Here is a 23,550-nt window from a genome sequence, read left to right as displayed (position 1 = left end):
TTTGTAAACAAATGTCCCATCTTACACCTGCTCAGGATGCCACACACCTGAGCTTGCTAAAGCTTGCTACTTTAAACTCTGACAGATATATGACTTGGTCAATAATTCAGCTATGCCTCCCTAGTGCACAGTAGCACGTAATAACACATTTTTCTTTACAATCATTCTTTAGAGTCATAAGGGTTATCTGCTTTTCTTTACAGCAAATAGAAGGAACAAATTATTTTCTTGATCAATAAGTCACTCTGTTTTCCATGGTTCAAAGTTAAGCTTTTATTTGGTTTTAAATTAAAAAAATAAATTTCATTATTAAATAGTGAGATGAATCTAGCTAATGTTCAGACAGTAGCTTACTCAAGAATATACCACTTAGGGGTCCAATAAAAGGAATGAACCATCTAAACTAAAAGAATTTGTTATGTTGTCATGTTTGTTAAAAGTTTAACAGTGGCAGAATTCAAAAGAAACCAAAATAGAAAGTTTCAATGTTTACAATGGATGAGAGAAGTAAACCACTTATTCTACTTTAGTTACAAACTACTTTCTTTCTCAGTGCCAGTCAGTTTGAACACTATACCACAGTGCTAATGTCATCAGGTTCATCTGCTTTCTTCTGCCTGCTTGGCAGGGATTTCAAGTATTCCAGGTGTCTCCGTGCATCCTCCTGGTTTTGCCTCACATAATATACCACGTATGAGATCACCATAGTGAACCAGCCAAACATGGTGACCAGCATGGCATAGTCAGTAGTTTTCTTAGGGAGGTTACAAAGGTCAGCATCATTGGCAGCGTTGAGGAACGGTCTTCCCGCATGCTCATCCAACACAGAGGTCTTACAGATCACATTGTGGGCTGTCTCGTGATTGGAGGCCATGCTCCTTAGAACCTGCTGCAGCGTGCAGTCACAGTGCCAGGGGTTGTTGGCAATTCTGGCCCTGGCCTTCAGGTTGTTGAAGGCATTTTTGTGCACGCTTTGAATCCTGTTGTCGGATAAGTCCAGACTCTGCAAGGTTTCAGCAACTCCTTTGAAGGCATGCTCATCGATAAATTCAATGCCATTTTTAGACAGGTTGAGAACTCTCAGTTGATGAAGGTCCTTGAAAATCTCATTGGGGATAGATGTGATCTGATTGGAGTCCAGGTATAATAAGACTGTCTCGGGGGGAAGATCTCTGGGTATTTCCTTGAGATTTGCATTGCTACAGGTGACATTTAAACCCCCAGAGGAAGAACAAAGACAGCCCTTGGGACACATACTGGCAGAATGAAAGCACAGTATCATAAGAACAAAACTTTGAAGGAGGAGACACATGGAGAGGGAGCGGGTTAACCACAGGTCTACCAGATTCATGCTGGAATGTCACCATAATCACAAGCCCATTCCTCATTGATTCCAACAAGTGTGGCAATGCTTCCAGCCCTGTCCACACTGTCGATTTCCTTCTTACGTGACTCAAAAGGCTGCAGTTAATACATGCGTCTCCTCATTACTCCTGTTCTTGCTTGGGCACCTAAAGAAAAGGGAAGCAGATGCAATTAGTTCTTTGCAAAGGGAGGTACACTGCAATTAAAAGAGCTTCCAGGCGTCTGGCATCCTAGGCAGGTAGGCAGGCTAGTTAGGCAGGTAATTTCCATCAAAGCCTTTGGGACTTGTGTGCGTAATAAGAGTCTCCTGTGCACATCCCTGGTGCTGCAAGTGAGGACTTTCTATAAATGACAACATTTCCGAATTCTGGTGCCTTGTCTCAGTTCGAGCAGAGTTCAAGCAAAGTGTCCCAATTTTCCTCACCTCCATTATTATTCTCCACAGTCTGGACCCCCTGAAAATTCTATAGCAATAGAATTCAATGACGTCTTTCACACCTTGCTACAATGGCAGTTCCATTCATGCAATTTAGCCCCGGAACTTGGGAAGAAATGAGAAATAATTCTAATATTTCATGGTTAATAACCATCAACAGGAGTGTCTGTCATGGCTTCGGAACTTGGAATAGTGGCACCAAAAATCATCTTATTCAGATGAGAACATGAATGAGTCATTGCAACCTTCACCAAAAAATGTTGCTGGGACTGACAAGCAAGAACCTTAAGAAGAGGGTCCTCCCATTGGACTCCTAAGGTTGCACTGCATACCCGAAGATGTTTTTATCTGAACTTTTTTTGGTGGTTAATTTTCTATTTGAATTTTGAATTATGTGGTACAATTTCATATAGGCTGGGACCCCCCAAACTCCCACCCCCTCCCTACAGATTTTCCCCATTTTACTACAATGGTGTAGTCCTTCATAAGGAATCATAATTTTATCAGTCTCTTACTTAAGTGTACCCCGACATTGTTGGTACAGACAATGTCAGACAGTCCAGCGTCTCATTGCCTACACATGTCCACCAGTTTCATTGTGAATCCATCTTTTGTTTGAAAACATATCTGAACTTTTAAAGGAGTCTGTTTTCTAAACAGCACATATCCCCTCCAAACAGAACTTTAAGTAAAAAATGACACACATTTATAAAACCATTTTGGTATGAAAAGATAATGAGAAAAGAAACCTCTAAGATACATTAGCCCAAGAATCTATATGCAATATAGATTTACCCAGTGATGAAAGGAACCCAGAAATTTTGAACTAAATTGATACAAGCAAGGCTATAAAGCTGACTCTGCAGCACAGAACAGAGATGAAAGTATTAAGTTAACCCTAAGAACTATTCATCAGGTTAGAAAGGCTAGACATTATCATTGGAATCAATTCATAGAGAAGACTAGTGGATTTCGGAGGGATTATGTGACTTACCCAAGGTCGAATAGACAGGACTGACGCGAAACCCTTTGTTCTGATTCATTAATCTCTCAATCCATTTCACTACCTCTACAGTTTTCCCCCCAACCCATCTGCTCTGTGTGACCAGTGAGCAATTGGTGAGCTTCACTGGTTGTGATTTCTAGTGCTGTGAGGTTGCATTCTAATCCCGGGAGCTATGAATCTTGGACCTCAGCAGAGATGGCCTTCTGCACTGGGGGAGGGAAACCAAGCCTGATTTCAGAAGATCCTACCCTCCCCCAGGATCTGAGGAACAAGAAGAGCATTAGCTTCTCGTACATTCAACCACTGAATTTCTGCATGAACAAATGACTTTGCAAACTTATCTTTTATAATGATCCCAGATGGATAAATACAGAGGAAAATGACTCCAAATGTTACCAAACTCACAGAAGAGATGATTAATGTGAACTGAAAACATAATGAACTGGGTTGTTAATCATGGAAAAAATAAGATTAGCAACAACAGACTGGAGTAGACGTACTTTTGGAATCCAAGTCCCTTAAATGCTAGAGAATGTTAGAGAAGGGCCCCAAGGCTTGCAAAGCCATCTATCAACAGCTCATTTCATTTGCAGGGAAAGTGTCCCTCCCTTTTATGTCTGTCTTTAGCACTGCACTAGATGGTATTTGGGGCTTCCAGTAATTATGCAGATGGGAGAGAGAGAGAAAAAAACAATAAAACAGATGAACTAGGGAGAAAGCTCAGGGAAGAGAGAAGGGGAACAGAAAGCAAGACAAAAAATATTGAAAGAAAACGTGAGAAGGGCAGAGGAGAAGGGAGGCTTGAATGTGAACAGCGAAAATAAGCAAAAGGCAACCCAGCAATTCCCTATTAACCAAGCCTGAACCTACTGAAAAGTAAGAAGCTTCCCTATCATATTTCTGCTGACATTGATTGACAAATTGATTGATCGCTTGAAGTGATTTTTTAAAGATTTATTTTTTTTTCTATTGCAAAGTCAGATATACAGAGAGGAGGAGAGACAGAGAGGAAGAACTTCCATCCAATGATTCACTCCCCAAGTGACTGCAATGGCTGGTGCTGTGCTGATCCGAAGCCAGGAGTCAGGAGCCAGGAGCTTCATTCTGGTTTCCTACATGGGTGCAGGGTCCCAAAGCTTTGGACCATCCTCAACTGCTCTTCCAGGCCACAAGCAGAGAACTGGATGGGAAGCAGGGCTACCGAATTAGATCCGGCACCCATATGGGATCCCAGACATGTCCAAGCTGAGGACTTTAGATGCTAGGTCACCTCGCTGGGCCACTTAGAGCTCTTTTGAAAACAAGATATACTTGTTTTTATTTGAAAGGCAGAGTAACAGAGAAGAGAAAAAGAGAAATATCTGTGATGCATTGGTTCATTCCTGAACTGGCCACGATAGCTACAGCTGAGTTGATCCAAAGCCCGATTGTGCAGAAGGCAGAAGCGTCCTTCAGGCATCTTACGTGAGTATAGGGAACAAGGTTTTGGGTCCTCCCCCACTAGCCTGCCCTGACCAGGAACTGGATCAGAAGTGGGGCAGCTGGGATATGAAATGGTGCCCATACAGAATGCCGGTGTTTACTGGCTGAGGGAGGATTAGCCAGTTGAGTCATCACACAGACTCTCCAAGTGATCTTCAATTCAGATTATAATCTGCTTGAAGGCAAGGGCTAGACTCTGCTTCAGGTAGAAAGAATAGTAAATAATTAAACGAAGAGAATAGTCAGTAACTTGTATCTCAGTTTTGTTAGTAATGTGCATTCTCTCTGAATCTCATTTTCTTTATCTTCATACAGATTAGAAAAGCACTTAATTAAACAATTGATTAGAGAATTACATGAGATGATCCACATGAAGTCCTTAGTGCAGTGCCTTGTAAGTGGTGTAAGCTCAATACTTGTCAGCCCTATTGATTAGGATTACTTCCAGATACATCAGCAGCATGTGGCATAGGGCTTGGCATATGGTAAGGGGCTAAATAGGTATCAATTATGTTGATAAAATAATGAAACTTCAAGTGTTGGGTTATAATTTTGATTCTCTACTGTGATAGGTATGATTATTTTGAGGTGGGCATTTGTTGAAGTGGTTGGAAGATACACGTTCCATCCTGGAGTAATTTGCTTGAGTCTGGCCCCATTATTTCCACTCAGTTTCTTTTTAATGCACATTCCGGGAGTCAGCACATGAGGGCTCACGTACTTGAATCCCTGCCACTCATGTGGGAGACTTGACTGGAATCCCAAGCTCCCGGCTTCAGGCTGGTCCAGCCTCAGCCTTTGTGAGCCTTGCAGTGTGAATCGGCAGATGGAAGATCTCTCTTTGTCCATCTCTGTCTTTCTCTGTATCTCTGCATTTCTAACAAAATGAAAACAAGTAACACAAAATCAAACTAAATAAGACATGTCAGATGTGTACAGGTTTGGCATGTCAATATGCCAGGCTTTGGAAATGTCATAAGGACAGGCTCCTAGAAAATAGAAGAAAAAAATGAATTCTTTCATTTCAGGGTTTCACACAGAAAGTGATTAGGAACCAGCTTGAGTTCTCACTATGAGAGTATAAGGCCTCTCTACCATTCTCCAAATGGTCCTCCCACACGCTAGATGGGATGTTGCTCCAAGTCCAGACGTAGAATATCCATTGCATTCAAGAAGACTGGGACTCAACCTAAATATTTCATTTCCCCTCTGTGCTGTTTGATAAGAGGAATAAAACATCCTGGGAAAGGTTAGATTGCTAGAGCAGTGACGTTTGTCCTTTAATGCCTTGTCCTTTAGTAAGGATGACGTTCAGGCAGTGCAGGATTGTGCAGAGCGTAGCCACATAGACTCATATATGGAAACTGAATCCCCCAATGTGAGGATATTTGGAAATGAGGCCTTTGGTGGAGGTGAATAGGTCATAACAACAGAGCAGGAGTGGGATTAGAGCACTTGTAAGGAATACACAGGAAGCCAGCATTGTGGCAAAGCAGATAAAACACCACCTGCTATGCTGACATCCTGCTATGCTGGTTCAAGTTCCAGGTGCTTCAGCTCTAATTCAGCTCTATGCTGTTTCCTGGGGGGAAAATGTGGGAATATGGGCCAATTCCTGAGAGTTCCTATATTGACATAGGAGATCGAGAAGAAACTCCTGACCTTCTAGATTCATTCTGGACCAGGGTTGGCTACTGTGGAGAATGAGAGAGCTGTCTCCCTTGCTTGACACTGTCTTTGTGGAATGGCTAAGAGTGAATAAAGGAAGACATGAGGAGAGAGACACCTCAGATGGGAAAAAGGTTGACATTCCTCCGACTAGTTATCATCCAGCAAAGCAGAGTACTCAACCAAGTGTTCAAACCTCAGACTACATTCTGCTTTGTTTCCAACCACATCTCTGGCATAAACCCCAAAAGGCAAATAAACTATATTTCTGAGAAAGAGATTCCTGGTAAGAACTTCCAAATGAATGAGGAAACATAAAAAAGGATCAGCAGCATGTTGGTGAAAATAAGAGCAGCCAAAGCAGTCACTGCTTGTGCTTGTAACAAGGAACCAGTTTCTCTAAAGGGATGGATGGAGTTAGGCAATAATATTTGTCTCTCCCAACACCCCGCCCTCTGCAATTCTGAACTCACAGGACACCCGATCCTTACCACTCAGACCCTTCAAATATGTCTGGGTAAAGCAAGAGTAATGACATTGCTGAATGTGGTATTTGGGTATTAGCCATGCATCAAAGAAACAAATTGGATCTGTCCGCATTCTCCTGCCACAAAAATTTCTGAGCTGTATCACTTAAGTTTGACACTGTGTGGTAACTATCAAATATTATTTACAGGAAAAAACAGAAAGTTCCCTTAGTAGATGGCTCATTCAGTGAGAAGACACCTTATTCAGTGGCTGATCAACAGTTCTGTTTGCTTTCCAATGTTTTTCCTCATCTTGAAGGATGGTCAGGGATGCCCAGATTTTCCAGCAAAAGCCTTTCCTAGGCCTTCTGAGAACTGAATACATCAATTCAGAAAGAAATACTAGACATATCAACTTCTTGCAGCTACTTTCTATGACACTCTGCTAACAAAGAGGGGGCATTTTAATTATATATATATCCAGTCTGTATATATGTGTGTGTATCTATAATATATATGGTTTCTATGTATATGTATATGTGTGTGATCACACACACATGCATGCATATATATAAATAATGACAAGAAGGTCTTTTTAATTGACAACACAAAATTAATACCAGTGGGGAGAGGAATTCATATGCTTAAAGACTTGAAAGTGAAATATTCCACATGGCAAAAATAAGGTCATAGACAAAGTCAAGGGGCCAATGACAAAACATTGTACTTGTTTTTCAAATATACAAAAAGTAAAGAAAGAAGTTATCCAAACAGAAAAATGGATAGCAAAACAACAGATGCAAATGCCAATGTATATAATATATATCATGTCTATAAAATAAGCTATATGGAAAGATTCTTGCTTTCCATGGACAGTAAACCACATTTCTGGTGAAATATCAATCCTTTCAGTAAAACCTCAGATTATGAACTTGTGAAAGACATATCATTTTCAAACAGATAATGAGAGAGTAGACCGGCTAGTTCTTATTGTATGAGCTATTTGGAAATGCCGAACAGACGTTTATAATTTAAGACTTGGCTTGTGCTGATAGCAAGATATCAAAAGATGTTCCTCCAGAAAAGCATCTTAATAAGATGGGTACTCCAAGGGACCAGCATGTGGTGCAGCAAGCTAAGCTACTGTTTGTGACATTCTCATCCCACATCAGAGTGATGGTGTGGGTTCTGGCTGCTCTGCTTCCAATCTAGCTTCCTGACAATGTTCCTGAGAAAGCAGCTGAAGTTGGCCCAGGGACTTGGTCTCCTGCTGCTCACACAGATTTCAGGATAGAGTTCTGGCTCTTGCCCTCAGCCTGGTTCCACTGTAGCTGTTGCAGCTCTTTGGAGAGTGAAACAGCAATAAAAGATCTACTTTATATATCTACTTCATACATATATATGTCACTTTGCCTTTTAATTACACAAATAAATGTCTTCCCAATACACAAATAAATATCTTAAGTACTATTTATTAATACATTAGTCTAAACTTTTTCAAAAGCAGTTAAATATGTAGATTAAGGTGTAATTAATATGCATGTGCACGAATCACAAAGAATGTCTCAGAAACTTAATAAATGGTTCTCTCAAAATGAATTGTGAAAGAGGATTTGTCAGGGGAAAGAAGTAATTGTCTTTAGTTAATCTCCTAAAGGAAGCTTTTGATATTGTTTTATTTATTTTAAATGTAGAGAGTCTTCCATTCCTGTTTCACTACCCCAAATGGTCGCAGGAAATGGGCTTGATTTAGGCTGAAGCCATCCTGGTCTTGCACATGGGTGGTAGGGCTCAAGTATTTGAGCTATGTTCTGCTGTTTTCCCCAGAGCATTAGCAGGTGACTGGAGCAGAAATGGAGCATCAGAGACTCAGACTCTCAGCCTGATACAAGATGCCTCTGTTGCAGGTGTCAGCCTGCTTCACTGCATCATGGTACTGGCCCATTCTGCATGGTTTCAACTTTTTATGGTCTATAAACATATCGAACTTCATTTTGTCAGAAGACTGAAAAGATAATAACACACATGGATTAGGGATTAGCTGGGAAATGAACCCAAACATAAAGCCTCAGAAAGAAACTGTTGGGCAACAGTGGCCAAACAAAGTGGAGAAGAGAAACCTTAAAAAGCAGAACGTATTTCAAGATCGAAACATACAAGCAGACAACAGTCTATCAAAACAGGATTCGGACCCACAACCTCTGCAGCAAGCAGTCCAAATCAACTTAGAGTTTCTCAATACATGAGAGCTTCCCTAATTTTTGACCCAACTTTCAACTTTAGACCAACGAAACAAAGCCAAAGACGCAACCTGGCCAATCCACAGGATGCCCTGCTTTGTGTCAGCCCACTCGGGGCAGCTCCAGTTTCCAACCAGGGTAGATCTACAGCTTTTATTCTTCCTCACTATGAGGCTTTTACACTTCACACTTTCCAGCCTCCCTTTGAATTTGCCAAATGCAAAAGATGTTGGCTAGTTCCCTTTCTGTAGAAACTTCAGAAAAAAATAATCTTGTTTGATCTAAATTTAGTGGTTTCCATTTATTTGCACAAAATCTTATGTCTGAGGACTTGATATTTTCAAGGCAATATTTCCAAAATTAGTTTTCATACCTCATTATAGAAAATCTATCCTGGTTTTTTTTTCATATCATCAGATTTTGTGGAAACTCTGGATTTCCTGACCCAAAAAAATTGTTCAAAGGGAATGAGGGCATGAAGAATGCAGACGAGTGAATTAGACGGGGAGTTTTCTCCATTGCTGCTCTATGGGCTCATGTTTACACACACAGCTCCTTCATTCACATCTGAGGTTGGAGTCGGATCAAGCACGAAAATCCTGCACTGCTGTCTCTTTCAAAGGAAGATTCATCAGCGCTTCAAAGGGTGTATATGAAAGTAGAATCACAAGTTGTGCCCTTCAGCTCCACCCAACAGCCTCCTGTCTCCTCAGCAAGCCACCTGTTCTTTCCTCTTGATTTCTGAAAATGAAAATTTTGTTTCCATTCTTCTTCCTCTCTCTCTCTTGCTTTACATTCCTGATGCTTCCTTTCTATTGGAAACCTACAGCACTTTTTTTAATTTTCAGAAAAAAAGGATGAAAAAAAAAAGGAAAGATAATAAACCTCCTTCCTGAGCTGCTCTGCATCTGTTGCCTCTCTGCTCTTTTCCCTAGCATTGGGTTAAAACAACACCCTGTGTCATTCTCGCAGGCCAAGACACTTTGATGCTGTTGATTGTTACCAGCAACTTCCTTTCCCAGTTGTGTCTCCCACCATGCTTTATTACATAGAATTCATTATTATTATTTTTTATTGGAAAGGCAGATATACAGAGAAGAGGAGAGACAGAGAAGAAGATCTTCTGTCTGTTGATTTACTCTCCAAGCACCTGCAATGGCTGGAGCTGAGCCAATCCGAAGCCTGGACCCTCTCCCAGGTCCCCCACACGAAGGCAGGGTCCCAAGGCTTTGGGTCATCCCTGATTGCTTTCCAAGGCCTCAAGCAGGTAGCTGAATGGGAAGCAGGGCTGCTGGGATTAGAACCAGCACCAATATGCGATTCCGGTGCATGCAAGACCAGGACTTTAGCTACTAGGCTACTGCACCGAATGCTTTCTAACTCATTTTAAAGACGTCAGCTAATTTGTCATACTATAAATTCTGAGGCCCCATAAGAAAGGTCAGGTCATCCATTTTTATTTTTTTATTTATGTTTTTAATATTTATTTCAGAGGGAAGGAGAGACAGAGGGGAAGATCTGTCATCCGATGAGTCACTCCCCAAGTGGCCACAACAGCCAGAACTGGGCTTATCCAAAGCCAGGAGTCAGGAGCCTTTTCCATGTCTTCCACGCAGGTTCAGGGTCCCAAAGCTTTGGGCCGTCCTCAACTGCTTTCCCAGGCCACAAGCAGGGAGCTGGATGGGAAGTGGGGCCACTGGGATTAGAACTGGCGCCCATATGGGATCCCAGAGTGTGCAAGGTCAGGACTTTAACACTGCTGACCTGGAGGTGGGAGGAAGAGGAGAAATCAAGTTGCTGGCTACTCCATCTCCCTCTGAGCTTGAAACAAAAGGAAGGAACGGAAACCAAAACAAAACCCTCGGTATCTTGGTTAATGATGTGACTTGAAAAATACTTTTAAATAACTATATTTAATGTTTACTTGGCTTTAAATTATTTGTGATTTTACGTCATGGTAGAACAATCGATTGCTTTAAATCAAGCACTGCATTAAGTGTCTGTTTTTATTCAGCAAGTTAAGGTTGGTCATCAAGGCAGCAGTAGTTAAAGCGATGGTATAGATAACAGGCATTATGTATTTTATTCAAACACTATACATATCACCTCACAAATCTGCATACTCGGGGAGACATGCTTTTTGATTATTTCTAACTAATTACTTATTTATTTATTTTTAGTGAAGCTTGGAAAATTCTGGGGTGCAAAAACAGTGGAACTAGCTTGAAGTGAAGAAACCAAGGCCCCAGTCCTGTTGAGAGGAACTGATCCAGCACAGGCATTTATGTGTGGTCAGGGCCGACCCACAACCTTTACCAGGTGGCACATGGCTCAGGTGGATACCAGCAGTTGTGACCCCTTACACAAACAATCAAGCTGCTAAGTCACAGAGCAAGTTCTTCTATATCTTTCAAGATTTCTTTATTTAAACAGCAGAGGTAAAAGAAAGAAGGAGTGACAGAGAAAGAGAGAGAGCTATAAATCTTTCACTAACTGCTTACTCCTCTAACGGCCAAAATGAGCAGGCCAGGTTGCAACCAGGAGCCTGGAACTCCACCCAGATCTTCCACAAGGCACCTTAGTAGGAAGATGGATTGGAAGTGGAACAGCTGTGATGATAACATCCAGTCAATTACAAGTCAAAAACAAGTTCTCACCTTGAGTTCTTTGGCTTCCACCACGTGTGGGTCCAAAGACACCATAAAATATTTTGCTGCTAAATTATATATTGTTTTCATTCTCTGCCAGTTTGACATGTAAAACACCTAGAAAAATGTTCTTTTACATGATAGAACAGAATAGCCACATTAGAATAACCACTTTGGTTATCATTCCTCCTCCTGTTATCATACCACCTTCGGCTTGCGTTTGTCTTCTATTATGACAATTATAACCTATAAATTAGAACCACTACCCTTTCATTGCTCTCTTTCCGGTAGATCATTTTTCCATTTTTTTCTAAAGAGTCAATTATTTGATTTTTCCTGTATCATTCACTTCCCTATGTTACTCCAAGGAGGATCTGAATAATCCACAGTTGTGGCAGAATCATGGAATGGTAAAGAAAATAAATCATGAGTATATATACATTGGGTGGGGATAATTTTGATAATGGCAAATATTGTATGGGTATCCACTCTTAGACAAGAACTGGGGTAGATGCTTTTAATGATGCAAGGAATCTTATTCCATATCTTATTTAAATCATTAAGATGGTAAGATTTGAAACATTTGTGGTGATAATATTGAGGTACCATTTGGGGCTTCCGTTTTCTATTCTTAAAGGCTTAACATTTTTGAGAAGTGTTGGGATGTGATAAAGGTATTTTGCATGGAAGGTCGACTTGAAACTCTGATGACTCAGGGTGAGCTAAGGTTACCCGAATCTTCCCCTAAATATCTAGGTCCTAATCTCTAGAACCTATACATGCCATTTTCATTAAAAATAGAGTTTTCAGATGTGATTAAGTTAGAAATCTTGATTTGTACAAATCCTCCCAGATTATTCAGTAGACACCTAAGTGTACTTTTATATGTCCTTGTAAGACAGGGACGAAAGAGCTGATGCTGTAGCTCAGTGCATTAAGCCACCATTTGCAATACCAGCATCCCATATTGAAATGACCCATTTAAGTTCTAGCTGCTCTTTTTCAAATCCATCTTCATTCTCAAGAATTCAAAAAGATTCCTTCCTAAGAAAGAGTGGAGGATGGCCCAAGTGCTTGATCCTCTGCCACCCATGTGAGAGACCTACAAAGAAGTGCCTATCTCCTGCTTTCAATTTGGCCCATTCTGGTAGGGTTGCTATAGGTATTTTTCTCTCATATTCTGATTTTCAAATAAATAGATGAGTAACTCAAACAGATATTTTGCACAGAAGGGGCTAAGGAAATGGCACTACTGAAAAATTACACTGGAAGTTTCAAGTAGCAAAGAATACATTCTGTCTTATGCCCTTAAAAGAAATTCTATGATATTTCCCATTGAAACTGATTTCAAATTTCTGTCTCCGGATCTATTATAGAGCAGCTGTTCATTGATTTTACCCACTGATGTGGGAAAGTATAATAGCAGGAAGGTAGTATAGTGGCAAGTGGATGCTAGAACTCCAACTCAGCTGTATCTGACCCTCATTACACAAGAGAAGAATTTTTGCTGCCACTGAGCTTCTCGGTTAGCTCCAAATCCCCCACAAGCCAAAATAAGAAAACAAAAATGTCAAATTGCAAAATGGCTATTGTCTAATACAGCGACAGATGATGTACTAATGAACAATTAGCAGAGATAACATTTTCAAATATCATGATTTTTAAAAGAGCCTTGGAAAAGGCCACTGCACAACATAATGGATAATGTCTTTGAAATTTCAGTGATGATGCAGACTGATTCTTCTTTAGCCTCAGGCATGATGTGAAATCATTGTTCTGTGAACATCATCTAGGGGTGATGTTTGCTAGATATGCAGAATAAAACCGGGATGGGATAGAAAATGTGACAGAACAGCAGAGCTAGTATGTCTTTTTTAGGCAGTGTGTCCATGCAATTTGTTTTCCAAAGACACAACCGGTATTGAAAAGCAAGGCTACTCACAATTATGTTGGAACAATAGGCTCAAGGAGGAGCTGTCTAAGCGAGATGAGATGTTTCATTTTCCTACAAACAGCCTCCTTCAGATGGGAAGGTATAACCAAATCTGCAGGATGTCAGTCTCTAAATGACACTGAATGAGAATTCACAATCTACCTAGATCATAACCTTCTAGGGACCACTAGCTTCACATTTGATAAATAGCATAACACAGCAGATACAACATTAAAAAATGTTAAAAAGACAACCTGGAGTGCAAATATCCAACAAATGTAATACTTTATTTGACCAGTCCATTTTATAGGCAAGAATTTTGTATTTCTATCTTTTTCAAAGTTCTTAGACCTAGGGACATTTCTCATGTTGAAAATTATTTTATGTGTTAATTATTTAAAAGGAAGATGGATAAAAAGATTTTCCATCCCTCAGCTTACTTGCCCAGACTGAGTTCACTAAACCAGGTTGATCCAGGATGGAAATGAACCCACCCTTGAGCCTCCTTCCCAGGGTCTGCTTCAGCAAGAAGCAGTGCTGGAACTCAAACTCAAGCATTGCACTACGGGATGTAAGCATCCCAAGGAGCACCTTAACATGTCGAAGGTCATTGTCGCCATTTTAATTACTGAGTAGAGCTTCAGTAGTATGGTTATGTATTAGGTCTACATGCACATTTCTCTTTTATTATATCTTTAGATCATCTTCCATATTTTAAAATATTCCAATTAATGTGGAATTAAAATACATCAAGGATAACATAATGATCAATGTCTTTAACATGAGTTAAGAGTTGGCTGAATAAGATCTGTGACCATAGTATCAAAACTAACCTACAAAAGCTGTTCTGTGGGGAAGCTGTTCCTGAAGGGGCCGATCTGCTCTCTGCTGTTCTTGGGCATTGTGGCTACAAAGACATATGATGGGAACCATTCTCTCGGTTCCTTTTGATCCCTGGTTAGAACTAAGCAGGTCAAAAAGCCAGGTCCATTTTATTTATCTATTTGTTTGCTTATTTATTTATATTTTACTAAAAAATATTGCAAAAACTCTTCACTTAAAGCTCCTATAACTATTTCTCCGCGATAATTCATTCTTTTGTCCAAAAAGATCTATTGTGGGAAACCACTACTTCTTTGTGTTTTCCTTAAGATAGTAGAATAGCAATTGCTAGAGAGTAAAAAGAGTAGGGTAGCAAGGTTAGGGAAAAACCGAATCATGTCAAACAGGAGAAGCATGCTCTACTACTCTGCAGCAGTAAGACGAACACAGTTTACAATAAGCTGCTTTATATTTTATGAAGAACAGGAAGGCAGGAGTTTGCAGATCTCATCCATAAAGCAATATTAATGACAGGAAAATAAAAGTTACCATGGTTTGTCCTTTACACATTGCAAACAAGTGTTTAATTATCACACTGTACCCTGTAAACAGGAGGAGACTTGCAAAAGTTCCTGGGAAGACAAATTGAAGGATCATGTATGCTTCTATTAACTTTTAAGCACTAATTTATTTTATTTGGTTGAATACATAAAGCAAGAGATATAGGGACAAGTAGAGAGAGAGAGATACTCTTCCATTCGCTGACTTACTCCTGAAATGGTTATGATAATAGGAGCTGGGCCAGACAAAAACCAGCAGCCTGTATCTCCACCCTGGTTTCCCATACAATTGGCTAGGATCCAAGTAGCTGGAACATTTGCTGGGAATCACATCAGCAGACGGCTGACCTGGAAGTTAAGCTGTCATGAGTCAAATCAGTGCTCCCATAGGAGAGGCCAAGGTTGTAAGGGGCAACCAAGACCCTGTTGTTCCACAGTGCTGGCTTAACCATGATTTTTTTGAGGAGCACTCATGGGTGCAATTAGTATAAACAAAAACAAAGTTTCAAGTAAAAGTATAATGGTACAGATATGTATATATTAGGTTTTATAATACTTAATGCCTACTATAGCAAAAAAGTTTTAAAACTACAATTAATATATCCGTTCATAACAAAGAGACTAAGCAAATGAATGTGATATTAATAAGGAGACTGAATAAATTTCAAACTCTGATAAAATGATGTTAGATGCATCTTACAAGGGGAGTATTGTCATGTATGAACTCTGTGCAAGAGAACGGAGGCTTTCCATACACACACCCATGCACACATACTGTGTTCAAAGCTTTAAAAAAAAGTTGTCCAAACAACAACAAATTGACAAAAAAAAAAAAAAAGATCTTATCCCCCCAGGATTCTGAAAATTGGTGATACAGAGGAAAATTGTTGTTTTATATAATTTTCTACTATCATACCTCCTTACCAGGAACATAATCACAAATGGGAAATAAATTTAAAGATCTGTGTATAGGTATTGATGGATAATGTATTTTTTGGTAGGAGCTTTGCAGGGCATAAAAGTACATGAGACATGACATCTCGCTATACCAGGTAGGCATCTACACTTTCTGATTCCCAGAAAATCAATTCCTTTAGAGATTCATTAGAGAATTGAGTTGTCATGTCTTGCAAATCCTGCTGAAACAGAATTGAAATATAATATGTTTTCATAATCCAGAAGTCATAGCCATGTATGGCTATTATTTCGCCCTCACTGCATGTTTTCTTTGCAAGGCTAGCACCCAATGGAGCCCACTCCCCCAATCCCCAGGCCTGGAGAGCATACCACCCCCTATTTTCATATTTGCCCTCTCATCCCCAATAAGTATTGATTAAAACTGGTTTCACATAAATTTTCCCTGACTTATCCAGGTGGACAACCTGAGACTGATGCCTCTTGATTTTAACTAGAGCAAAGAGTCATCATTTTCACACTGCTTATCCTTAGTTTCAATATTCTTCCCAATCAAGATTTTAGAAATCTGCTTATAGAACCAGTGAAGCGGGTGGGAGGCTGAGAGATGAGGCGGATAAAACAGATAATGAATAACATGATGATGCAGGTAGTCCAGAATCTCATACAAGAATCTCATGCTTCTTGGCATCTCATAACTCTTCCTCTCCCAAGCCACTATCCATCAAGCCAAGTGGAACCTGCTAGCAGAGTCCAAGCAGTGAATACATCATTGCCAACTTCCATGTAATTCACCCTGCATTGCAGATCAGAGCTTTTTCATTCTCTCTCGCACTTTGATGTGCATTCCCAAATTTCATCTCCCCAGTGATCACACGAGGGATCAAGCGAGGTCACATTTATCCTTATTTATTTTCTCCTGCGATACATTTTTCAAAGAAATTTAAGCCTTCCTTTAAAGTGGAAGACACAGTGGAAATAGTTGCCAACTAATGTCCATAGAACTGTGAAGCCAAACCAGGAATTTGCGTCTCTGTTGCTGAATGCAGTCTAATTCTAAGAGCGGAATCATCAGACAGGCTGCCACCTGTTTGCTTACTGAAGCCAGTGGATAAATATGTCAGCCCCAGTTGCATCAGAAACGTGAATCTACTCCACAATTGTCCTTGCCTCTCCATTCTCCACATGAACTACTTACCTTCTGAGTTAGATGCAGATTTTTACCAACCTAGAGAGAACTTCCTTCACAGCGTAAGAATCCCTGAACGTGGAAAACGACACTGGGGTTATGGCACTTTTTTCTTTTTTCCATAGGTTGCTGTTTATTGAAGTTCCAAAGAGATATACATTGCCATGAGTTAGCTTGGTTTTCCTTTGGGAGACGCCCGGAAAAATTAACAGCTATCTAGGGGATTAGCTTTTGTCAACAACAAACCAAATAAGAATTTCCAAACCCATTTAATTGTCTGCTTGACACAGTAAGACTTCTCCTACCTCCTTGTTCAGACACAAGTCAGCTAAAATAAAATGGAATTGGTATTCTTCACGTTAGCATCTGTTTCAGAGATGCAACCAGCAGGTAAAATAAATAAAAGTGGTAGAAATCTTCCAGGCAAATCTATGAAAGTCAGACAAGGAGGAACGAGTAATTTCTGGAACATACTATAAATCCCCTCTTGTTGTCTCATAAAGTTTGCACAAATGTCAAAACATAGATCACCGTAGCATGCTGTCCTACATTTCACTCCCCGTGAGGTTTCAGAAACTGTGATCAAGCAACTACCTCATAAAACTGATGTTTATACACAACTGGAGACACGCTAGGTCACCCACCACTTTTTGGTGGGCCTGACATGTCTGCCCAACTTCTTGATATATTAACAATGTAAACAGGAGTACAGAATGCCCAAGCACTGCCTTCCCCTTCTCTGTTTCCACTTCAGAAATTCCAAATGACAGATGATAGCACTAGACAGAGCAGGGCAAAACTCCTGTGCCAGAGCGGACCTGAGGACCACATAGAAATCAATGCTGTGACTACAACTCTTCTGTCAAGATGCAGTCCCTGCAGGTGAGCACAAGAACCAAGGCTGGGAGCAGCCCAGACCAGACCAGTTACATTACCTGCTGGCAAACCTGTGGGACAGGTTCGGAGGTGGGCCAGACTATACCAGTTTATAATATCTACTGGCAGATGTGAGAACCAGGACAGGGTGCAGGCCAGCCCAGGTTGGGTAGCAAAACCAGCCAGTTCATATTAGGGCTGGGTCTAGAGGCTGGGTGGGCTGGGTCTAGGGGCTGGGTGGGCTGGGTTAGGCTGCAGCACCCACCAGCATGAGCTGGAACTGGGTGCAGGCTTGGCTGGGCCAGGCTATAGCACCTGCCACCCAATGATGAGGTGAGGTGAGTCATGCCAAACTGGGTTGCAGCACCAACCAGCACACATGAGACTCAGGGAGAAGGGTACAAGCCCAGTACGGGAACAGGGCAGGCTCTCCTGCTGGGCCACTGCTCTTGCTAGTGAGCATGAGAACTGGGACTGTGGGCAGACAAGGCCAGGCATGACTACATGTGAACTGTGTTATGGGGAAAGGCAGGTTAGGCTAATTGTTTGAGTCAGAGTCCGTGCAGGCTTGTTGGGCCTTGCTGCAGCATCAGCTGCGAAGTGCTGGGTCTAGGGTCTTCAAAATCTTTCGACATAGACTGCAGAACCACCTGGAGAGTGCAAGATCAGGGACTGAGAGTAGGCTCAGTAGGGAAACAATGACCACCTCTCCGAAACTCCAAGCATGAGAACCAGGGCTGGGAGCGGACCTGGCTAGACAGGTGGTGGCATCTGCCAGCATGAGTGTGGGCTGGGTAATGGAGTCGGTTGGCTTGAACTAAGCTCCACTGTCTATTATGTACAGGATGTGAGGCAGACTGGACCAGTTGGCCTCACTGGCAAGCACAGGAACCAGGGTTGGGGGAAGGTCTGGTGGGGTCATTGGAATCATTCCAATTAGGCTACAGTTCCTGCTGGTGAACGTGAAGGCTGAGAGTAGTGGGCTGAGTTGGCCTGGGCCACAGAATCCATTGGTTTACATAAGAGATTGTTGTGGAGACAGAAACGACCCAGGGTTTGCGACTACCAGTGTGTGTATAGGTTGGTGTGAGTGACAAGACTGAGTCAGACCCCATACCAACAAGCACTATGAGTCAGGTCTGGGATCACCTCAGATGAGGTTTCTTTGGGAATCCCCCCAACTTCACCACTGAACCCAGAGCTCCAACAACAGAGAAAATCGCAAGATCTGTGGTCTGACAGTGGGGTACGTGTGTTAGAAGTAGGCCTCCTTGGTGGCTATGATGGTACAGTAAATGGCATGCCCAGATTCACATGGAGGATACAACAGTCCATTGGGGCTTGCAAAGGAATCTTTTACCACAGCAGAGGATGGAAGACAGAACAAATCGGGCAAACATCCCAGCTAAGCATTGACAGCAAGACTCTAAGGTGGACTAAGTCAGTTAATGGACCTTGTAAGTATTTCTTCAACCTTGGATCAGCAAGAATGACAGCATTTCAGAACTATTGAAGCCACTTAAGCAGAACCCTTGGAGCATGCTCCACATCGGAGACCCTGGGATGACATCGGGTGGCCTTTCCCCATCCCTGGGCACTGAGGTGGTTGACAAGCTGGGTGCAGCTTCTCCGTTTATCTTCCCACTTCCCCCAGGTACAAGAGAAAGTAAAAGGAATTTTGGAAACAATGATCTCATCTCATCCACTTTCTCTTAATCCTCAATCCTTCCTACCCTAATCAGCTATGTAAACATCATAAATTTTTCTTTTTTTAAAAAAAGCTGTGAGCACCCCACAGCTGTCTCAGGGAGAATAACGCTAAGATATATTCAGAATCTGCTTGTTCAACAAAGGACTAAGTATCTGAAAATGTAATGGAGGCCCTCAAGAAGCTGAAAATTTCAGGCTGGGACAGGTCACCCTGAGCTTACCAGTGTAGGCTTTTGTGTGCTCACATGTGTTCCAGTTCATACAGCAATAAAGGAGGCAAAGGGGTATGAGACAGAAGCAGTGGAGAAGAGAGAAGTGGAGGGTGAGAGTGAAGACGAAGGAGTGCGGTACTGACTGTGCACCTCACTTGGACAATCAGGTCTGAAATAAAAACAGAAGCCCTGTGTCATGGAGAAAATCTGAAGAAGACAAAGTCCAACTCAGGAACATTTATATTTAGCAAAATGAGGATGGTGCCTATGTTGCCCGCAGAAAGTTGGGGCCACTATCAGGAGGCGGCCAGGCCTTGTCGAGTGGTTGCCACTGTTGAACATGTCAGCAATGCCTTTGCATACACTGTCTTTAAGCCTGAGACAATGTCTTGGCTCGCAACGTTCAGCAGCACAGCCAAAACATGGAGGTGCAATTTTTCTAGGAGTGAGAGGCAGGGAGAGACTGATCCTGCACATAGTGGGCTTCTCACTTGACATGGGCCAGTATCTCCCATCACAGCTCTCATCTGTTTCAGCCTCAAGAAGAAAGACAGCACTCTGAACCCTTAGGAGCCCTAGAGGCCACTGAGATTGTACTTAGCAGCCACAATTCCCTGCAGAGGATGCAAACATTGAGGCTTCAGGAAGGACGGTCTCCGCAGGACAAGGCAGCGATCTTCCCATGATGCGGAAACCCAGGCCTCTGCCATGCCAGCTTGCATTCATTCCTGGGTCTGTTTGCCCAACCAAGTGCCCAACAGCAAGTGCAGTGCTTGCCTTTCAGGAGGAGATGGAGTGTTGGCAGTGGCTAAGGAGTGGGATGGGGTGGGATGCGGACAGGCCATCTCTATTGGTGCTGGGAAGTGTCCCCTGTCCAGACCGAGCTTTTCCCCCAGAGTGCAAAGAAGTAGAACCATTCTTCCTGTAGTTTTTGATTTAGAATGGATGCCTGTTCCCTCTGCAGGGGAACGTTAGTCTTCTCGCTCGTGAGCAGAAAAGGACAAAGAGCTGCAGGCTCTTTCTGCCTTCTGAAAGTCTATGTCTTGTCTGTCATTGTAATCTTCAATGCTTTGTCCGTGCACATATCCTAAAGGTACCTGAATCCCTTTCTCAGGTAATCATGATGGGCAATTCAGTGAGGTGTCATTATGTTGTCCAAGCAAGGAAACATCCGACAATCTTTCCAGAGGCTATTGGCACATTGTCTCCTGCTTTGGCGACACTGTCCAGTGGCTGCTATGCGATGAACTCAGGCTTTGGGAGGTGGAGGAACCAAGGCTAATTCTGAATGATTCAAACTCCAGATTATCTCAAGCTCTGATTCTCTTTCCTTTCCATCTGCCTCCCTGGTCCTGGGTCATCTTCTCTCCTCATTATCAACAGCACCAAAGGGAAAGCAGAGGAAATGAAGGGAGAGGAAATTCAAATGAATCAATTCTGCCACTTGTTAGCAGCTCAAGTCGCAAGTGTGCAGGAGAAGAGGCTGCAGCTCTCAATTCTCCATGCTATTCTGGGCCCCTGTGCTCTGCCAGGCAAGTTAGAGTGGGTTGTATGGAAATTATCTATGCTGTGAGAGAAGGGGTAGGTGGAAGGGGCTCTCTCTAACTGCACCATCTTCAAAGAAAAGGAGAAGGAGTTACATGCTTAGCAGCGAAATGCTGCACAGAGCAGCCCAGATTTTATGAAACAGTCTCATGTTTGGATGCACTCTCTCCCCTTAGAATCAGAGCAAAAAGGATACTGACACGTATTCTGAACATTTATAGTACAGAGTGTCATAGCAGGGAAAGGAAAATGCCAAGGACAGCAAAAGCAAAGGAGGATGCTGCAAAAGAAGAAAAACACATAAAGACCGTTAAAACCATTGTCTGCATCACAGATAGGACTGCAAGCCCAGGGTAGAACCTGAGATGGTAGAACTGCTTTCATCTCTCTGAGCTTAAGAAACAAGAGAGGATTGAATACAGTCCCCAACATCCTGCTCTGTTGGACACAGGCAACCCCATCCCCAGGTGCGCCTGCAAAGACATCCAGGAGTGGTGGTAACGTAGAGCTTTCAGTGGGTGATCTGTTTAGGGGTTATTCTGTGACAGAGAGCCAGTCCCATTTACCTTCTAGGTACAAGTCACATCCAGTCACTGCTTATGGGTAGGAAAAAGACTTGGCTATCTTGGCCCAATTAGAGCATCTGTTGGTTGAAAATACATTTGTTATCATGGGGACTCTTGCAAGAATATTTGCCATCAGATGACAAAATCGTTACTGGGAACCAGACTGAGTAGTTGATGTAACATATCCGGTACATCACTGAATGACGTCAATCAAAACATTCGGATCCCTGGCTTGCGCGGCATCAAGCAGAACACTGCTCAGTGAATGGAGATTCATGTTAATAAAATCCCCCTGAATCATCTTCTAGAAAACTTCCAGCAGTTTGGCTACCTCACTAAATTTAGATGTAAAATAAAAAGTACAAAGCTTGTTTTAAAAATAAAGTGAAATACACACGTGAGGTATATGTATAAATGGGGCATATATATGTGTAGATCTCAGTAGATGTAACAGATATAGCAGACACAGTGGATGTAGAGCTCAGTGGAGAATAAGGAATGCAAAAAGAGGGAGGGAGAGAAAGACATTTCTGCAACTTAATATTATTAGGGAAAAAAGTACCCATATAAAGACAGTGTGTGTGACACATAATTACATTTAGCCAACAAATATAAGCACCTATGCAGTATGAGGCACCGTTGAGACAACTTCACAATCACCAACTTGTTTAATATTCATGACCACCCTTTGAGGAATTTACAATTATTAATTTTATTTTTCAGGTGACAAAACTAAGGCAAACAGAAGTTGATTCATTTCCCCAAGGTCACAGAACTAGTTAGGGATCGAGTCATGATTTGAACCTACTCAGTACTAATGCTAAGCAAGAGCATTTGCTCACAGTACTCATGCATGAACAAGCAAAGATGACCATGAGCCAATCAAAATCTCTCCTGCTCTCACGCCCCTCTTCAGCACACAGAAGCTAATGCTTGCCAATGTGCCTCCGTGGTGTCTTGGGATTTTACCTGCACCTACACAGAGTGCAGTCTTTGTTCCAATGCTTCTCAGAAGCTTCCTTGGCTCCTTTCTTCTTTTATGAAGTATAGGAGTAGCAGCTTTGTCCTCTATGCCGTGACCTTGGCTAATGCATTCTGAGTGTTGAGCTTCTTTGTCAGTCTCCACTTCCTAGCTCACCCTCTCGGCTTCCTGGGTCAGTTATCTGTGAAGAGCAGAAACCCCTCACTGACCATGCTGGACAGATAGCATGGATGGAAGACCAGCCCCTGTCCCTAAAAGGCTTTGAGTTTTGGAGTCTTGCAGCAATACTAAGCTGATCCTCACAGTTCTCCCTTTACAGGAAAAGAAACGAAGGCCCAGGGAAATATACTGACTTGCCTGTGGCCCCACACTGGGAAGATGAGCAGCACATTGAGAACCAGAGATTGAGAGGGAAGGATATCAGGAAATATGAAAGTCAAGCAAAATTGGGAAGGTGAACAAAGAAAAGGTGTCTTTTAAGTCACTATATGTGCTTCAATGTATGACGGAGAAGAAAACAGAGAGTAGCTGCTGAACACAGGGTCCTGAATGCCATGTGGACAGCAAGTTCATGCTGAACTTGATAAATGTGTTTACAGAAAGTCAGTGCTGTGGTTTGAATATTTGTTCCCTCCAAAACCCACACTGCTATGTGATTGCTTTGTAACAGCATGAAGACGTAGGACCTTCCAGAAGCGATGCAAGGAGTTGTCAAAGAGCCCATTTGGTTCCCTCCCATCTTCTTGCCCTCCCACCTTCCATCATGTGATGATGCAGCAATAAGACCTTAAGACTTGCAGCCTTTCAACCTTGGACCTCCCAGGTTCCCAAAACTGTGAGAAAATAAATATTATATATTATGCTGTCTTTGCAGCTCTGCTATAGCAGCACAGAAAGGATTACTAAGTGTTTGTACCTACTAAGGCCA

The 23,550-nt window shown here is 42.0% G+C and overlaps 1 protein-coding gene across 1 annotated transcript in view; it reads right to left on the bottom strand.

Moving 5' to 3' along the window:
• Positions 1-248: 248 nt before the first annotated feature.
• Positions 249-23,550, bottom strand: part of LRRC3B (leucine rich repeat containing 3B) — an 85,691-nt gene continuing 62,389 nt past the window's right edge. Inside the window, exon 2 of the mRNA XM_040965335.1 lies at positions 249-1,511. Coding sequence (XP_040821269.1) covers positions 572-1,351 — 780 coding nt within the window. The 5' untranslated portion in view covers positions 1,352-1,511 and the 3' untranslated portion in view covers positions 249-571. The remainder of the gene's footprint in view (positions 1,512-23,550) is intronic.

The sequence above is a fragment of the Ochotona curzoniae genome, unplaced genomic scaffold (assembly GCF_017591425.1).
Source record: "Ochotona curzoniae isolate NIBS_2020 unplaced genomic scaffold, NIBS_Ocur_1.0 contig_1302, whole genome shotgun sequence".
Lineage (NCBI taxonomy): Eukaryota > Metazoa > Chordata > Mammalia > Lagomorpha > Ochotonidae > Ochotona > Ochotona curzoniae.
Note: the sequence above shows the minus strand (reverse complement) of the source record. Positions and strands in the feature narration are given on the sequence as shown.